At 41.5% G+C, this 19,641-nt stretch overlaps 1 protein-coding gene across 5 annotated transcripts in view; it reads right to left on the minus strand.

The window, feature by feature from the left end:
* ctnnd2a (catenin (cadherin-associated protein), delta 2a) overlaps window positions 1–19,641 on the minus strand; it is a 302,050-nt gene that overhangs the window by 20,495 nt on the left and 261,914 nt on the right. For all 5 annotated transcript variants that reach the window (XM_015354990.2, XM_015354991.2, XM_015354992.2 and 2 more), the window contains 2 exons: window positions 11,286–11,508; window positions 5,475–5,559 (listed from right to left, as the gene is read on the minus strand). In XM_015354990.2, coding sequence (XP_015210476.1) covers window positions 5,475–5,559; window positions 11,286–11,508 — 308 coding nt within the window. The remainder of the gene's footprint in view (window positions 1–5,474; window positions 5,560–11,285; window positions 11,509–19,641) is intronic.

The raw sequence follows: 19,641 nt of genomic DNA on the forward strand, positions 1-19,641 counted from the left end.
TAGGAATTGCAACACAAAATCACTTTACCTGAGATGATGGAAGACGCAGCTTGAAACGCCTACTGAGAAATGACATTGTATGAAGGCTATGACAGTTTTGTGTTGGTCAGTCATTTTTTGTGAGCTTTACTCAACTATCAATGAACTGGTAGAGTCAGAAAACCCAGTTTCTCCATTTTGTTAATCTTGGGAATTGTTTGCCGTAAGAAGAGCTGAAATTTTCAAGAACAGTACTGGAATCTGAAAATTGAGGCAATTTGGTTTCTTCTTCAAATATAATTTTCAGAGCTCTTCATCATGTTCTAACATCTCACATAAACTGCGAGTCCTTGACACTCCCTCTTTTGCTCCACCCTGAGGATGAACTGAAGACCAGGCTGAGCTGGTTAGCAAAGTAAATCCCACTACTTGCCTGTTAGACCCCACCCTGACCCTCCTTCATCATTATTTCTGTCCTGTGGTGACCACAATCATCCTTGAGCTGCGGAGCTTTGCTCTCAGAAAATCACACTGCTAAACACAAGATACTAAACACACAACTGACAGCTTAAGCACTGTGATTATGGGCCTACATCAAACACACCTTTCTCGTTAAGTATTCTTGAATGCGGTGAGGCGCAACAATTCAACAACCATCTCCTGCTGAATAAACTGTAGGACCATCTTCAATGATACTTAAGACTGCTTCTTAGCACAGAAATGGCCCTTGTCAAGTTTGTTAACGATCTTTTAATGGCTTCAGACTTGAGCGCTTTCATTGGCTTAGTGCTTCTGGTCCATGGGGCCATGATATTATCCTTGCTACGACCCTCGAGTCCTTTAGCTCTTATCTCCTTGTCAAAAAGGACTTTGTCTCTGTGGGTCATTTCAGGCCTGTTACTGGGTTGGTCTGCTCTCGTGTCCCTCAGGGGACTATACAGTATAAGCTTCCAGTATACACATACTTCCAGGTGTCCAAATATTTCAGTATCATTCTGTTAATTTCCACCTTTATACAGTTGCTTCTCAGATTTAACTGCTAACCATTACGGCCTCTGCTGCCAACTGGATGTGATACTTTGCACGCATCAAATACTGCAAGACAGCTAACTGAGGTCTCATTACTTAATTCTATACATTAATTATGGAAATCAAAATCTCCAAATATGGAGATTTACATTTTGTTTTAGTTATTTTTTTAGATATTGTTCTTGACTTTCATGGCCACAAATAGCATTTTCCTTTATTTCTATTTTCCCTATTTCTGACCTCTTGGTAACTCCAGGCCTGGCAGGGCTCTCGATTCCTCTGACGCTGATGTCTTGTGCCTAAGACCAGATTATTAACTGCAGCTGAGACAGCTGTCTCCTGCTTTACACGTAAGCTCACCTGCAGATTCAGGAATATGAGCCCCTGTCTGTTGTCAAATCACACCTTAAACCTCATTCATTTAAAATGACCTGACCCGATTTTCCCCATGCACATCATCATTTTGAGTAGCTCTTTTGTTTGTATTTCAATTTTTAATGGAGATTTTATTGCATAGTAGTTTTTAATATTTTGCGGGGAAATGCACTAAGATAGTTTATCATTATTATTGATTAATTAAATGTTTAATACCTTCTGGGGCTTTTAAAATATATATTTCCATATCTCCCATGCATGTCCTGCGAGTTTGGTCTGGGGGTGAGGTAGCCTGCTGGCCAGACTGAATGACTAGAAAGAGAAGATGTTCTATTCTGAGCCTTGTGCTTTTCTGAGCCTCAGCTCTTAAAAGGCTAGTTCACATTTTCCTATTATTTTTTCAAAATAAATACCTTCCTGTTTGATCCTCACTGAGCTCCCACACACACACGTATACATTGTAGGCTCGTCTCCAGAGGATGTATTTCATGTAGAGATGAAACCAGGCAGATGGAAGTAAGGTTTAATGTGGTATGACTCACAGCTTTCACAGATCTTTAATGTTTCTGAGTGTTAAAAAAAACTCCTCATTTTTTAGAAATTAAGTGTGCTTCATCTGACTTCTAAGTGCTTTTTTTAGCTTGCGACAACAATATAAATGGCACAAGTATGAATGGAAAGGCAGGTATGCTTGCAGCAGATTAATGCACACATATTATATTTTATTTCAAGATTATGAGATGATAGCAAAGATGTTTTAATATTTTTTTTCAAAGGTATTCTTTCAGATGAACAATACTTAAACGACAGGGTGGGAACCTCCTGAACTGGGATTGTTAACACTCCTTCTAAGGCCATTTCTTTCAATAAACTCACATCTTCCAATGCAGGTATTTGATCTGTCTTGTTCAAGATAGAATGTGCTATTCCTGCAGCTTCCGGCACTATTCCCTGTAAGCGTCACTAACTTCCTTATTATCATCGGGAGACTGCAGGGATCTCTGAGGGGGATTCTCCATCTCTCTTCGTAGATGTAACATTTAACTACTTTCTGCAAAATAATAACTTGTAATGATGCACAGTGTGGAGAGGGCGTGGGAGCTGCAGTAATTGTATTTTTGTATAGAAGCACTAACAGAGCTCACATGACCCACTCGGGGAATCCTCGCCCGGAGGGGTTCGCTCCTGGGCAGGTCAGCCAGGGGGACCCCAGGAGGACTGAGCTGACCGCTGACAGTGGGAGAGATTACCCTGACCCTCCTTTAGTCTGAGGGGGCATGACTGCAGTGGGGGGAGCAGGATTAGACTGAAGAGAATTCTTAGCTTGCATGAGTCTTTCTCTTAGCAGTTTATCCTTTGCAAAAAAAAGCAAATAAAGCTTAAAAAATCCAAAGGAAATTTGAAAAATGACCATATGCTAGTTCACAAATGAGCAAGGCCACTGAGATAATTATATTTAAACATACGGTACTAATAGCCCTCTCACTCCTGTAACTGTACAACCACCAGCAATAATAATGAAATTAATTCTGACTCCACATAGTGGAATAGAATGGCCCAGTGAATTTTAGTCTGAAACCTACAGCCAATCTTGTGAAACATCAAATAATCAACCAGTACATCGGGTACGGTCTTTATCGGAAGTTTCACAGATACTGAATGAATTAAATCCCCTCTTAAACAGGAGCTGGATACACTGTCAGTCTAACACGAGCTTTTAAACTGAACGCCTTTAATCGATATCAGGAGGAAGGTATAATGGATGGACACGTCGACACGTCATTTGATAACAAATCTCGAGGAATGTCTGCAAAAAAGGTGAAGAACAAATGTCAGGACAAGGTTGTACACCTCAGAGAAGGTGAAAAGAGGCTGTACAATTCAGAGAAAATGTTATATTTCACTCACATGTGGCTTCCCGTTTCTGTACCTGAATGTTGACCTGCAAAAGCCCAGATTGCGGGAAACACAGGAGAAAAGCGATAAACCAGAGAATAAAACTATGATTCAGGACAAAGCTCACACCCAGGTTTGATTGCCATTGTAAACTGCTGCAATGCACGTGGCATAGAAGAAAATCTGTTTCATATTATTTCCACCTGAAGATTCTGTTCTAAAGACCCTATAGAGCACTTAGCCACAGCTGTGCACCTGACAGTCCTGAAGTGATTAGCTGAGGCTGAAGCAGTGCTCACTCTTGCCCTGAGTCACCAGGAGCTTCCTTGTTCCTGTTTCTGTCAGGCTGCCCCTGGGGGCTCTTTCCAGTTAGTTAATGCTCACATGCTCTGTGTCCATTTAGGACCATGTTTTTCAACTCTTTAAGTCTTCCTTTCCGAAACCGTCTGATCTCATTAGGGGCTGCCTGTCTCTGTCTAGGTCTGTCTAAACACATTTAAGCACATTAATCAAAGCTGCTCCAGAATTCTTCGTCACAAAGTCCATCCAGTCCAGGCACAGTTTTGTTAACAAGTGCGTTTATGTAAAGCATTTATAATCCACCCAGCTTTACTGAGAGATGGACCAATGTAAGCAAGTTTGAGACACTGAGAAAAAAAAATCACCACGGGCATGTTCAAGGACTGTTTGGGGATTAAAACCTCAAAAAAAAAAGTAACAAACAAATTGCATCCTTCTCTTCTGGAAACACAGAAAGAACTATTAGACATATTTCACTTCCCCCAGCAAAGTAAATTATTATTTTTTAAATCAGATGCAGCAGTGCTACCAGGATCCCAGGGCAGCAATCACAAAAGAAAATGGTTCCTTTTAAAGGTAAACGGCCTATTTAAGATGCAGCTGTGTGCGCTGCTCGCATTCTGATGAAGCTGCGCAAGAGGCCATGACCAGTGGGGCTTGACATCTGAATGCAAAAAGGTTTAGCTGTGTCTTCAGCTGCACAGCGCCACCTACAGGCTGCACAGTTTATATAACACTGTGTGTGCAGCTGTAGTTTCTCTGACCAGGCAGAGGCAGGGAGGGCATGGAAAACTGTGTGCTGGGACAGATACACACGGATCTCTATACAGATCAGTGTCCAGATGTGCAGTAGGGGCGGAAGAGACCTAGGGTCACTGCTGGGATGCTGTTTCCAAGTGACACAAGGAGGGGTCATGTCAACAAAATAATTCAAAATAGCCTCTCGAAACAGATGAATCGCATAAGTATGGTTTATGAAAGCAAATGAGTAAAATGAGAAGTTTTGTTTGACAGGGTAACTTTTTGCTAGATCTTTACAAATTAAACACATGTCCAGGCACCCAAAGACATATACAGCAGGAATTAAATATAGAATTAACAAATTCTGCACATTCACCTTTGCCTGAAAACTTAGGCAGGTCTGCTTTTGGAATATTTTTAAGAGTTACAGTCTTTATTTAACACATTTTCAGAATGTTTTAATAACGTGAACATTTGAACATAATATTCTAAATGAGTCCTACTAGTGTGTTATACAAATTTCACCTAACTACTAAATCTTCTTAACAATGACTGTAAAAGCGTCAAGTTTTTCATCCGAAATCCATAATCAATATTTCTGCTACATGCAGAAATAACACTCTGCAGTTGCCTACATTAAATGTGATCGTCTGTGTGTTTTGAAGTTTGTTTATATCTTTTTGAATTTCTATTGTACCTTTTCCAGTGCTTGCTAATCCTCCTATTCTTGGTATTATTTGCAAACTGAAACGTTTCCTAACTGCACCACATACTGTAGATAATTGATAGAAATTAAGAAGAGCGGTGGTTCTTATACAGATTCCTATGGTACTCCACTACCTACTTCGCCTGGACCAGAGTCTTCATCAATTACCTATACTCCTTTTCCTACTAATTAACCAGTTCTTAATCCAAAAATGCATTACTTTAAAAACCTACTGCTTGAGATTTTAGAATTAGTATTAGAACTCTGACAAGGTAGTCAAGCAAATACTTTCTAAATACATGCTGAGTATGCCTAAAGGCCAATAGCAAACTGGAGACTTCAGGAAGGGCGCATGGCTAAAATGAAGATTGCTGTTGTTTTTTGTGTTGTTGCATGGTGATAATGTAACCTGGGGGAATTCAGTCCACGGTCTTTGTTTGGTTCTTACCTTTTTGTAGAGGCTGCGCAAATCCCTGTATTGCCACATGCTGTTGAGGACCTGAGAAGCTGCCTTCACCACCTTTGGTGAATGCCTAAGAGAGAGAACAGAAGAGGAAACAGACATTTATTTTTTTAGAATAGAACATACAGTACTGTAACTACAGTAAATCCCCACAGCTACATAGATTGGCAGTACATGTCATCTACGTTCTGAGCACCACATGCAGAAACACTTCCATATTCTCCAGGACAAACATAGCTCACCTACCCACTCTGTCTTAATGTGAGAAAGACTCATTCATTCATTATAACATATTTTAATCCAGGTTCAAAGTATGCTTCCCTTATTTCAGCAATGAATTGCTTCCTTTCCCAGTGTGTGCAGTATTATTGGCAGGAATACACAGGAGCTGCAGTACTAAATACATTGAATATGGAAGAACATTAGTCAATGGCTTCCATTAAGTCACCGGCCAGTAAACCATCCTTGTGCTTCAGATCCCGCTCCAGGAGCGCACTGGTCTCTGTGTGCAGGACTGCCTGACCGGGGAGCCAGCTGGCTCCTGCTCATGAAGCACAGCCCCCGAGACTCCTGTTCCAAGACTCTGACGCACGCTGGAGAGCAAGCTGTTGATCTGGGCAGGTAACGGCACAGATCGTGAGTGGTCCTGCGTCCACGGGGCCGACCCCCGTGTTTCCCGCGGTCCCACCCTGCTCCTGCCCAGCTGGGGAGGTGAAGAGTTCACTGGTGCTGTGGGAGAGGTGGGCAGAGGGCGCCGACCCACCGCTGGTCCATTCTAGAGTCCTCCAGAGTTTCCTCCACTCCACTACAGAGTGGTCCTGCTTCACCCTTCGTCTCTATCCAACAGGAGCCCTCAAGCGATGGCGCTGTCCTCCTTCAGCTGCGAGCAAATCTCTCAGGCCGGCCTGAATACGCTCCATTTCTAAGGCAAGTGTAAGACACCTGCTCCATCCAGCTGTACTCCCCGGCGTTGATATCCACAACTCGCAAGTACTTCGCTCCTCTGCTCGCAGGAGCATTTCTAGAAATGAATGTTGTTGAAGGGTTCCAGAAATCATCTTTCATGAAGGTGTATTCTTTTCTGGGTAGTCTTATGACAAAAGTCTTTGCAGCTAATTGATTGCGGGAGCTGTACTGTACGAGTGTGTATGCATACACAGTGAATGTGTATATTTATATACTGTACATCTAGTCTCTAATTAATGTCTCACTACTACCTACAGTAGGTCTACATTATTTGCAATGCACTTCTGAGACAGTGTATAATAATTGCTTTTAAGCAATTAAGTTAATTACTTTTAGGATTCTTAATTGAAATATAATAACATAAGTAAACTGTAATTAACTGAAGGTGCACTGTGAACAGCACCATTTATTTTAACACAGGAAAACCCTCCTCATCAAATTAAAAATATACAGGGGCTATTATACCTGGAAAGAGAAACATTTTTCTTACAAGCAGAATGATCAGCCCTCTAACTGTCAAATGCTTGACAAGAAACGCCAATTTAAGTTGATTTTTGTGTTGAATAAATACACCGGATTTATTGCAATCTCTGTAAAGAGATGGCCCTGTCAACAGAGAGCACAGATGAGGAAGAACTCGTGTTGATTCGGCCGAAGGTACTCTCTGGATTTGAAACGCTTGAAGAATAACTCCAGTTCTCCGAGGCCTGAATGGCGTCAAGCTGTTGACTGACCCTCTGATTGCTATTCCTAAGCAGCCCGATGCATAAAACTGGCTTTTGCAGAGGAAAAAATTATTCAGAAGTTATAAAAACGATTCAAAATGTATTAAATTAATAATATCATTATCAGAGCTTCACCAGAGTATCTTTAAAGTCTTGTAGTACTAGACATTGAATCACTTACTCTTTGGTATACCAAAATAAAAATTGAATGTATAGCAACTTCTAAATTACATTTAAATATGTTAAAATACAACTGATTTCCTTAAGAGACAACAGCAGGTAAAATAAATCTATTCAGAACAAGGTCCTGCAAACTTTGCCAAGTCATAAAAGGCCATAACAAAGTGTTTATATTGAGTTCTATTCCATTTATGGTTGTCTTTGCAAAATTATGAACATGTTTAAATTAATTCTTCATAACAAGCTGAATAGGCTAAAATTGATTGCCCAGGCTAAGATTACATGGGTCGTTTTTAACATAATTTAGCTAAGCAAAACTAAACTGGGAGTGAGCCAGAAAGGCTGGCATTAAAACAAGTTTGATTGAATCAATTTAAATCTGTTTTGTCAAACAATAAAAACCTATCAACACTAATAAATCACGCTTTTGCCTTTTATTCCTCCAGCTGTGCAAGGTTTGAGCGGGATCATTTTCTACAAAATGCTTCCAAGAAATTAATGATCCTTAATATGAGTTATGCATAACCTGGAACTACAATAATTCTCTTTGTACTGTAGGACTGTGCTGTACATGGGCCTTCAATGCAAAACAATGAATAAAACAAAATATAGCTATCACATCTGATACATTTGAAGAATAATAACAAATCATAGTGTTATTGAATAGACAATAAAAGGCACAACTAATGTACACATACAGTTATGTTATAATGATTTTTGTACATATTAAAATATTCTGTACTGCTCAATGAGTAAAGTTGTACTGATCTTCTGTTGCCATGATCTGTATAAGTACCTATCCAGATGAACTAACTGTAGGTATCCTACAGCCATCATTGCTTTTAACATTTACGAGGTACTTGCCTTCATGGTATTATGAATTGTGTTATAGAAAATGCACCACCACAGGCAGGGGGAGTCCTTAAAAACTGCATGGATGTCTTTTTCCAAGCAGCAGAGTCTAAATAATGCATGTGCTATTCAGGTAAGAGAGCAACAGACTGCTTGTTGAAAGCAAATGCTAGAGTATCCTAACATGAAATACTTTCAAATCCGGTTTATTAATAACACTGATATACTTTTACGCTTTGCCCACCAAAAGTGTACTGACAGAAATGTTCAAACTATTGTTTTTGCTAAACAGTAAAGCTACAAGCCAAAATCAATTATAATAATGATCGTGAGAGTAATATGAATGATAAGAACAGTTTAATTTACATCAATCCAGGCATACAGTCGACCATATTAGAAATAAAAGCTAAGTTAATAAAATCATCACTAAGCCAGTGGTTTCAAGTGACTGCGAATATTGGGACAGAGTGGAAGTGTTGCTCCTTTGGGGCAGTATTGTATTGAATCTTCATGTGATCATCTGAGCTGCTTCTCCAAGTCTTGCCCATACATTACCTGGGGTGTTCTTAGTTCACAGATTGTTATGGAGAATATAAAAAGCACATTAAGTTGGACTTAAATCTGGAAATGGACCTGGTCTAAGTCTAAGTCTTTTCCACTTTTTTACTTTTTTCTCCTTTGGCTAGTGCCGGCTGTAAGCGGTGCTCGTTTTGTAAATCACAAAGTGCCTGAGAGATTAACTGTGACACACGGATAACAACAAAATCAAGCGCTTTCAACACATTTTCAAGCTCCACCTTAAAAAATCATGTTCTAATTAGTCATTTAAAATGCTATAATTAAATGCTATTAGGTCGACTCTATTTCTGAAACCTCACCACTTGGATGAACCAGAGCTCAGGTCTGGTCACTAGGCTTTCTGAATCTGCCTGTATGATCTCTTACTAGTTCAGTGTTTCTGAGCCTTTATTATACCAGGAAACACATCCCTAAGGTCCTTCTCTTTTTAGGAACGCTTAGGCTACAACATGGACAAAAAGGAAGACAACTCAATCAATAAAGCTGGTCCCAGCTCAATATGGCAGGGACAGTCCTCCCAGTGGACTGGGGTTTGAGAAAGGCGGCACTAGCCCAGGGCTCAGAGAGTTACAGAAGTGAATTCCAGACCGAGGAGAACTCTCGACCTGGTCTTTGGGTGTTTGCTTGACCACTCTGAGCCTCTGGGTCCTCTGTGCTTGAATCCCAGCATGGCCAGAGCAAAGCCGCCAGTATTGGCCAACCTGTGGTCATTATGTGGGTCATGTGGGGGCACAAGGAGGGTTTCTGGGTCACCCTCTACGGGCGGCACTGTGCATTTAATACTGAGGTACTGTATTCTCCAGGGCTTACTTCACTCTGTCTATACAAGCAGCCTGAAGACTGTTCACCACCTAGTTTTGTGAGAAAACATTAAATCCGGTATAAGGAACGTAGCAGCAAAGACATAAAATTGAAAATGGCAAATGTATGACCGTACATTTCTTGTGAGATTTGTGTCACTGTAATTCATCTCTTGGAATTTGAATTAAAGGCTTTTCTTTTTGTCTTGGAATATCATATTTAAAACCAGAATAAAGCTCTCAGCCTGAAAGCACAATGAGCGATAGCAAAGGCTCTCATAAACCATTAACTTCCACTTTGTGACCTTTCCATTTCCTTATGCCTACAAATGACTGGCCAATATTACATATTACAGTATGCTGAGCAAAAACATTGACGGATAAGTCAAGCAACCATGCCCCCGTGATAAGAAGGAGTGTTAAACAGCCGCCAATGGAAATGTCCTGATGGGAGCAAAGTAAATGTATCAGACACAGTGCCCTAAAGGTCAGCCATTACTTGGAAAATCTCATCATTCACTGTCATGTTGGATAAACACGTTTATTAAAACCATTAAGTTTTTGGTTCTGAATCATGCAACAAGAAAGTTTATGGTGATAATATGAGATGAATGACACTAAAGGATTAAGCCAATAGGAGATGTGGCAACCAATGTTCTCACTAATGTTTAATGGCCTGTGTGCGCAAAAATTTAGAGTTGTGCTAATTTGTTTCCCAGTCACAAAAACTTGTGCGCACTAAATTGAGTGTATGTAAAATTGTAAACCTAAAATAATGTTTTGTTAATATAGTCATTCTCATAGAAGCACAGAAATCCAAAAGACTGGGACTCAACGATGCCCAGTCATAGAGATTGAGTGCCGAGCGAGTATGAGCAGTGAGGTTCGAGACTATGAGAGCATAGATATTGATGATGGAGTAGCAGTAATAAGGCACACAGCCAGTCTCATGGTCAACTTAGCATTTTTCAATTGACAACCGTGTTTGTTTGATTATTTTTTTGTAATTTAATTTTGTGCGCAGTTCAATTTCCTATGTGCGCCGATTTCATAAACTGTGTGTGCACGCACACGTGCACGGCTCAGAAGGCACATTCGTGGCGACTGGCGTGAACATGCTCAGCTGGCCTAGGCAGTAATGAGATGGTTCCTCTTCTCACTTGGCATGTAGAGTGCCTCTTGACAGCAAGTGTTCCCCAAGACTCAGTTAGAATTATCTAACTGCAAAACTGAGCTGGCCTTCTTTCAAAATGAGGTGGGATGAAGATGCTCAAAGAATAATAAGTTCTGCTGTCTAAATCCACTGCTCTGCAGCTGTGTCTTTGTTTACCAAAACAGGCACAACTCCTCTCTGGATTGTGCCTGTGAACAACAGGGGGCTTGCCCTGGGGTTTGGCAGGTAGCATGTGTCAGCTAGAAGGACTGCTTCTTGTACCTTTGAAAGCACTAAAGCAGCTAAAGCGCTAGACAGTGTGTTTTTCTCAGTCCTCTGCCAGGTTAGACACCAGGATCAATAAGCAGGTGTGCCATGGAAGGGAAAAATGTACGTCAATCTGGAAACACAAAGGGCATTTCCCTCGAACAGACCCAACGCCCAGCCAAGGCAAACAAATTAAGACCTGGTCCATCTGTAGAAGAACCAAATCAAGGCAGAGGAGGAGGAGGCAGCAGAGGGTAGGCCATGCAGCACATACTTGTCTCCCTTGCTCCGGGCGATGCCGATGAGTTTTTCAATGCCCCCAGCATCACGTAAGGCCTTGGCGTTCTCCATGTTTTTAGTTATGACTTCGTGCAGCGCACAGCAGATCGCGGTGACGGTGTCGTCGGACATGGTCTTGCCGGCACTGCTGTTGGTGCTGCTGCTGCTGTTGTTGCCCCCGGGCAGACGGTGGACCAGATCCCGCATAGCATACTTGCCTTTTGGTAAGAGGCGGGAGAGAGGAGAGAAAGCAGACAGAAGGCATGCGGGGGTTAGTTCCCTTCCCATCATGCAAAGCCTCGGAATTGACATGCTACTGTATATGCTACTGTATATCCATTACAGGCCACATGGCACAACCTACTGCTGTCCAGTGAATGCTCAATGAAACTCAATGCAGTATCTTTCTTAGTAAAGCAATCCGTTCATTTTAATATTGGAAAACATTAATAGTGCTTTTAATGTTTTCTTTCTTTATTAGAAAGAAAAAAACCGACACTGCTTAAATCTAAAGGCTCGCTTGTTGTTGGTGTGGTATTGAAGAGATGTCTAGATCTCAAGAAGCAAGATAACCCACATTTTTGCTGGGGAAATAAACTCCAGACGGTAGAAACTAATGACAACAAAAGGAAACCTAAAAACATAATACATTTAAAGAAAAGTGAAGCCCATGCATTTACAATTACTCAAGAGAGATGTGAGCTTAAAAAAAAAGCTTAAGAGACGTGAGAGGAGACATCAAAAAGATATTTCAATCCTTTCCTTGCTCAAACGAGAACTCAGATATTGAGAACTGCCGCTGGAAAGAATTTCAACAGGAGACATTTAGAAAAATTTAAGTTAAATACTGTATACCTGTACAACACAACCATGTACAACCACACCCTTTCCTGAGCATTTTCCAGTGCTGGACTCATGGTAGAAAATTCTCTTTCCTTCAAACCGTTTTGGAAGCTGTATCTGTGCTGACTAATGTGCGCAATACAGCATGGAAAATTACTCTTCTGGGTCCATTAAACATCTTCAGCCTCACCTTGGGAAGCTCAGCTACAGTACCTCATCTCAGTAATAACCTAACGATAATGCCACTTCTTATTGTTCTTATTGAATCATAAAAACCTAATTTAGGCTGTACTTGAAAACAACATCACAGTGGAAGATGCTGCTCTAAACAGCTCACTTTTATGTTTCATAGTAATTAAAACCAAAAGTGAATGACTAATCACACACGACTCCTTAACAGGAAGACACACACAGGAGGACAATATAAACTTGGTTGGCTCTGTGTTTGTTCAGCCATTTGTAAAATGTTCACATAAATTATATATTGTACTTTGGGACTCTTTCTATTTTTGTTTTACCAGCTGCTTATAGCTATGATGGCAGTAATACTGGCATATCTTTTTCAGGTATAATCCACACTTGTATATTTTATCTACATGAATGATCTCATCCTGGCCAAAATGAATTTAGGTCGATGCTCTATACTGCTTGTGCTCTAAAACTTAAGTAGTTTTTTCTACAGAGAGCTCATGGAGCTCATAAAAATGACAGTAGCTAACCTTGTACAGTGGAAAGAAGAGAGAACCCCACACAATACTGCTGTTGATTTGAAATCAATCAACTCCCACCTTGAGTGGGAGCTCTCCTCCTTCAGTACATCTAGGGATGATATGTAAGTTCATCCTAAACTGGAGGAATATCTCCCACTACTGGAATTACAACAAAACCATAACAGTGCAATGTGCTGGGCTTCACAACAGCCCAGTTTCAGAAGTATGGTCCCTTTTACAGTATATAGCAGAATGCCTGTAATTTGAACTCTTATATAGTGTATCCACTCTAGTTTTTACATAGAATTTATAGTGAGCTCCTGAAATCAGATGAGACATACACCATAGTAAATATTAAGCTCAGAAACAACATGGGAAAAATGCTCATTTATCAGTTTGTACTTCCAGGCAGAATTATCTTGCCTGGGAAAACAATATGAGGGCGGGTACACACAAAATCTCATTTATTTTAGAAGATGTTCATGGGAAAGAGGGCTGAGAAGAATACTGATACTGGCTGTGCTGGCTTTGCTTTGCCTGTGTAATAAATTCAGATGAGCCACCTGGCTGTGTGCAGCATATACATCCTTCATCAGACATTGAGAATGTTCCTTCACATGCTTGCTCTCCTACAGGACACAGCCTTCCTAAAAGCTTCGTATTGCCTTATTCATATTACTCCAAGCAGAAGATAAAAACTTTATAATGCATCAGATTTTCATAATATTTGCTGATTTTCATTCCAAATAAAAAAAAAAAACAATCAATTGCTGTAATGTTTAGGAAAGTGTGAGACGCATACTGTTTAAATACAACTAATTTTGCTATCATCTATAGTAGGGCTACTCGACTTGTGGTTCCAATCCACTGTTGCAATACTTGGATGTGAACAGCCTTTTAATTGCTATATAGATCCTGCTAATTAACGATTAAATAATTAAGGATCCGGCCACAGAAAAAAAGCACATGCAATTTCTACGAATGTCACTGTCCACAGTAAGTCCATGCTCAGGGATTAGACGAATCAGAAGGTGCCGATTAACCAGCGAGGTGTTTCGAGCGCTTCACACGAGGGCCATGTGCCAAGAGGAGTGGAATTCCTCCTCCTGAGTGGGCACAGCGAACACACACGGGTGAAACAGGCGACCGGCCGCACTGCCCGGAGGACTTCAACCCCATGCATGTCAACGGAAGTGAGAGGACAACTGTGAAAAAGCTAATGATGGAAAATCCCTGAAGAGGCTGCAGAGGAATTATTAACCAGGGAGAGTGTGTCAGCTGGAGGTCAACAACACTTGGAAGAATTGCCAAGAGGCTCTTTCTCCGAGGTTCAAACAATAGGAAAAAAATAAAACTGCCAGATTAATACAGCCTAATGTAATTAAGACCTCAAGCGCTCTGTTACGAACTACAAGAAGTAGCAGAAGAAAATGCCTATATTTCTGTATATCACTTTAATGAAAACTGGCATTTGTTTTAAAGCACATGGGGGATGTTTCTGGAAAGAGAAACTGATGTAGTACATGGCTGTGTTTCAAACCTTTGCTGCACGAGACTCCAAAAACACCAAAAATCTGTAATGTCTTTAATTCCTCATGTCTGTGTTCATAAGATTTTGCTCATAAGCTGTGTCTGATTTTTTAAATTTAGTTCTGAATGATTTACGGATATACAAAACCTCCCTTGAAGCAGATCTGGTACTGAAATTCCAAAGTGACATGTTTTCCTGATTCAAGGGCATTCTGGGATTATTGGCGATAGTGGAGCAATGTGCTATGGGAACAGATGGATTATCTGATAAAAAGGAGTGCCACAGGATATGAATGTGTGAGATCTTTACTAGAAGAACAGGAAAACTGTGGCTGCTGGCTGCTCAGTGTGCCTTGCAAAGAGCTCATACAATGGTCATCCTGTTGAAAACAATCACCCGACATAGAAGAGCCTGTTTCTCAGGTAGTTCTGGTGGCCACCATGGAGCTGTGCTTGGCTTATTCGCAATGAAACCTCGATGTGTTGAGTGTGCATGGGGAAAACATGAAAATGCCAGTGTGTGTGAAACCCTAGGGTGCTGCTCATCAGCATCCTGTGAGAAACAGCACTGACAGCACCTGAGAGTGTAAAAGGGAAAAGTTCCGCCAGCTGAGATTCAATCATTCGAGTCACATCAGTGGGAAGACAGACAGACGTCACTGCCTGCTATGTAAGCAGGGGATATTCAAGATAGATGTAAAAAAAATCTGAACAGCAGAAATCAGTGAAACAGCCAGTCCCTGCAGTGTAGTGGTAAAAATAGCTTGTATCTCCAAGACGGGGGCTCTTTTCATCCCCCAGACATGAGACAGGGCCCACTCTGACTACGGAGAGCATGTGCATTTGGTGGCTGAGAAAGAGGAGAGTGACAGTGAGCAGGGAAGGAGACCTTCTGAAACATGTACAGGACACTTTAACAAAAACCAGAGTAATTCTGATGAGGACAGGTTTAAAAATACGCTAGTCGCTTTTCACATGAATTTTAAAGTAACTCAATAGGAAGATTTTGAACCCGCTGTGCTACAAGACCCATAGACATCAACTGACCCCCAGGCCTACACTTTAGGTGCAGTGCCATCCCTCCACCTCCAGGTTCAGATTCAGCACTGATTGAAAAGATCAAAACGGGTGCCGATTGAGCCCCTCCACAGGCACATGTGGGGCCCTCTTGGACTGTATTGCAGAAAATGAGCCACGAGAATTCGGACAATAATGCTCCAAAAGAAATATTAGCACCCCCTAGCAAAACATAACCTGGCACGTGGCCAGCAGACACCAGATTTTATTAGACCAAGCTACCGTGAAAACCTCGCCGGACTCTCTTCCACTGAATCTGGCTTTTAAGAAGAGTGAGGCTTGTTCTCACCATGGGCAAGGGGGGAAAATTACAGCCACATTCAAACCACTAGGTCCCCAAAGCTTAGCAAAATCATTGCACCATCTACAAAAACACAGACCACATTGCTTATCTGCTACTCCTAAGAAACACTTTGCATGTAATCCTTAAAAGATCCTCTGCACTGTTTTCCTCCTGTAAATTTCATCCCAGTTTCTGTAAACACCCTGCAGTTGTGTTAGGTATGGCAAAGGTTCTTTAATTGCATTTGTGTGCTCACTAGCCTTGCCTTGCAAGATGTTGCTGTTGGTGTTGATAATGAAACAAGGAATGTTAATTTAATTTTTGGGCAAGAGCCTGGTTCTATGAAGTAAATTAATTGAACATAAATTGTGTTTTCTGCATTAAGATCTGCAGAAAACACAATTTATGTGCCAGGGCACACTTCTCACTTGTCTTGCTAAGATCAAACATAAAAGGTAGAGATAGAAATCTGATTGAAAGAGATCAAACTCCTCCAAATGACAAGAAAGGTTAAATGATTTGTCTCTTGTTAAAAGCATATTTAATTAGGCTATTTAAAAATTGGGTCATTCCTGATAAAACTGATAAAACAAACTTTAAAGATAGTATTAAAAAAGTAAATTAACAAAAATTTTAACAGAGTTGACATAAAATCTTTCTACATGCAAAGAAAATAAATGGAAGTTAGAGACTGGCTTAAATGATATTTCTTCCATTCGTTCAATTTTATTGAAGTATTGTGTGCACTAAATAACCAATGAAAACAATGAAAATATGTTTTTGCGCATATTTATTTTTTCCTCTTGACCAGCACTGCTGTAAACTGATGCCTGGAGACGTGTCCAGTTGAGGCACAAGGAGGACCAAAAATAAACAAATTGACAGCAGTCTCTGAAAGAAGAGAAAACATAGACAACTTTGCAACCACCTAGTATCCTCATTACGTCTTATACTGTAGGAAGCAAGTAAGGTGCTCTTTAATGATCTTCTGTTTTACAAGGGACATATTTCAAATAGAGACTGAAGTTCTGAAGCCCAGAAACACTGGAGACATGCAGTGCTACAGTACGTGTCAAAAGAATGTAATGAAACATTTTAAAATTCAACATTTCAAAGTCCCTGAGTTTTCTTTTCCAGCTTGTCTGTGACAGCTCCGACCAAGCGCTTCCCTGAAAACTTAGTTTAATGTGTCAGAAAATCAATTGCAATGCTGGGCGACATGACAGATCTCTCAGACAGTGGACATCTCGTAGGACCAACACTAGGAGCTTCCTGGAAAGCTAAATTGACTTCTACTCCACAGAAAGGCACTCAACACGACTTCACCAACATCATAGGAGTACTACTGGATGTACTGTACTACTAGCATCAGCAGCAACAGCAGAGTGGAGACTGATCCAGACTTCGATGCCTAGAAAACATCAGTAGACATTGGAGGCCGGGAAGGACATTTAGAAAATGAAATTCAGTTCAGGCAAGTGCAAAGCACCACTTTCCAGGAGCAGAAATGCACATGGCAAATACTGACAGCAAGACTTAGACGTTCAGCACTACACTATGGTAAGGATTTACAGTTTGGGATTGACTTTGCAGGAATGCAAAGCAGGAAACAGCAGAGGAAAGATGTTTTGAGGTGCATTTTAGCTTTGTTTGATGATCCATGCAGGTGGTATCTGCCATCACAAAAATTAAAATTGCAAATCCCATGAAAATTGAATTTGCGGCTACCTGGGTATTTTTTCCCCTAGACAGCATGCTAAAGTAAGCCACTCTTATCACTTTCATACCGAGAGGGATGTCAGAAATACAGCGTGTTTCTAGTGTTTATGTATCCGGTACGAGTATTATAAATGCTAAGGCGTTTTAAAAAGACCTGCTTTCCATGTCCCCGGTTTAAGTGGAGCTGGAGCTGAACACATCGCTAAACAAGGTGAAACAATGTCAGGTCCTTTCCTTTCCCTGGGTGTTAGATTTTCACACCTGTACACTCCATCCTTGCCAAGCTGAGCTCTAGTCCCTTGATTAATGTGAGGAGGGATCATCCCCATTTTCACTAATTCCCAGTAATCACACCGGAGGCTGTGGAGTCTGAGGCATCCGCGCTCAAATCTGGAAATCCCACTCCACAAAGACTGCCGCAGGAATATCTGATAAGAACGTGGATTTTTTCAGAGAACAGTGCAGATTAAAAGGAGAATAGCAAGGGTCAGGTTCTCCATGTAAATTAAAAGCTTCAAGCTGTCGTTTGTATTCCCCTTCCAATATACAAGGCTGCTTTTGAAAAAAAAAGTATGAACAATTGTTTGGGAATTACAATAAATCCTAAATTCCATGCTTTGTTCTGGGCACATTGTGAAAGTTTGTCATCTGAATTACAGTCTTCTAATAGCTGTATCAATTAGTTCCTTTGATGTCAGCCACTAGAGATCAAAGAGTGGAAATTAAAAACTCAAGATTTAAAATCCTTTTGTGAGCAGCACTTCAGCTTAAATTAAAGAAAAAACACCTTATGGTTGTGATGAAAGAATAGAGGGTGGCTGATGATTTTAAAAATACAAAATATAATTATTTTGCAGGTTTGTCTGATTTCTTCATTCTTGCACAATGATTTAATCAAACTTTACATGTTATCCCAGAACACATGTACTGTAGAATGAGCCATTATTTTAAAAATAAAAATGATTCTTTCAGCAGTTTTTGCAAAGCAAAATTTATGTCACTGCTGATAAGAGTTTTAATATATACATTATGTACAGTAATATAGTAGCATGACATTTTCTTTGCAGGAAGTGCTTTGTAGAGAAAGTACTTCCAACGTCTTCTTATAGTACAGTCAAGTCTGTCCCCAAAACATACTGATCAACTCTGAGGACTGAGTTTCTCTAGTCGGGGAATTCTGCCCTGGCCACTGAACTGCTGCCTGTCCAGTCCCCCGTTACCAGGGCGATGTGCTGATCCTCCCCAGGTCACACTGCGTTCGGGAACGGGCAGACACTCTAGTCCCAGTGTCTCCAACATCCAGTGGGGAATCCGCTACGGTGCATACAGTTTATACTCCAGATCACCAGAATTCCCTGGACTATACTGAAAGACAATTAGAATGCAATGGCATCCTCTTCGTTGCATCATGCGTCATGCAGCAGATGCTCATGTTGCTCATCTGCAAGAGGAACAGACGCTTGGGGGATTTTCTGGTGTGCACAGAACACGTTTGCCCTTACGGTTTCTGAACTGGTGAGAGGTGCACGATGACCTGTAGCAGAGCACGGATCTCATGGGACGCCATGCGGTGTCACCGTGTGTGACCGTCGCGGTCCTGCGCAGGGTCGCGCCCTCGCCGCTCCGCCCCGCCGGTTCGACCCTCGCTACCTGGGTGCAGACCCGGGTCTCCGCCGCCACGCAACAGAGAACCAGCTAAAGGAGCTAAAGGAGACCTCCCCCCCAGCCTGGGCGGCTGAGGTCCCTGCCATACGCGGGGAGGGTGGTGACGTCACCGCGCTGCAACCAGCTCTGCTACGCGTGCATAAGGAAGGCTACAAGCAGACCGCAGGTGAGGTGTGCACATCCCCGAGCTGTAAACCCTCTCATCGGGGAGATGGGCTGGGGAGAACAGGGAACAGCCTGGGCCCTGGGATGTCAGAGCAGCTGGTTCGTGTGGTGTCAAAGGCATCCTAGCAGCCGGTTCTCAAGTGTCAGGTGCCTGGGAGTGACAGCAGTGACTCTTGTTTTCACTCCATGGCGGCTCCTGAAGGCAAGTGTGCCACAGCTACAGCAGACGCTGTCAATGGACCTGGAACAGGCCGGTACGCGAACGAGCAGCCTACAGGCAGCTGGAAGGCTGCAGTTCGCAGTGCTTGTGGCCTCATCATGGCCAAATCCTGAATCCTCACCAAGGGCTCAAGTGGCCC

Source organism: Lepisosteus oculatus, chromosome 6 (assembly GCF_040954835.1).
Source record: "Lepisosteus oculatus isolate fLepOcu1 chromosome 6, fLepOcu1.hap2, whole genome shotgun sequence".
Classification (NCBI taxonomy): domain Eukaryota; kingdom Metazoa; phylum Chordata; class Actinopteri; order Semionotiformes; family Lepisosteidae; genus Lepisosteus; species Lepisosteus oculatus.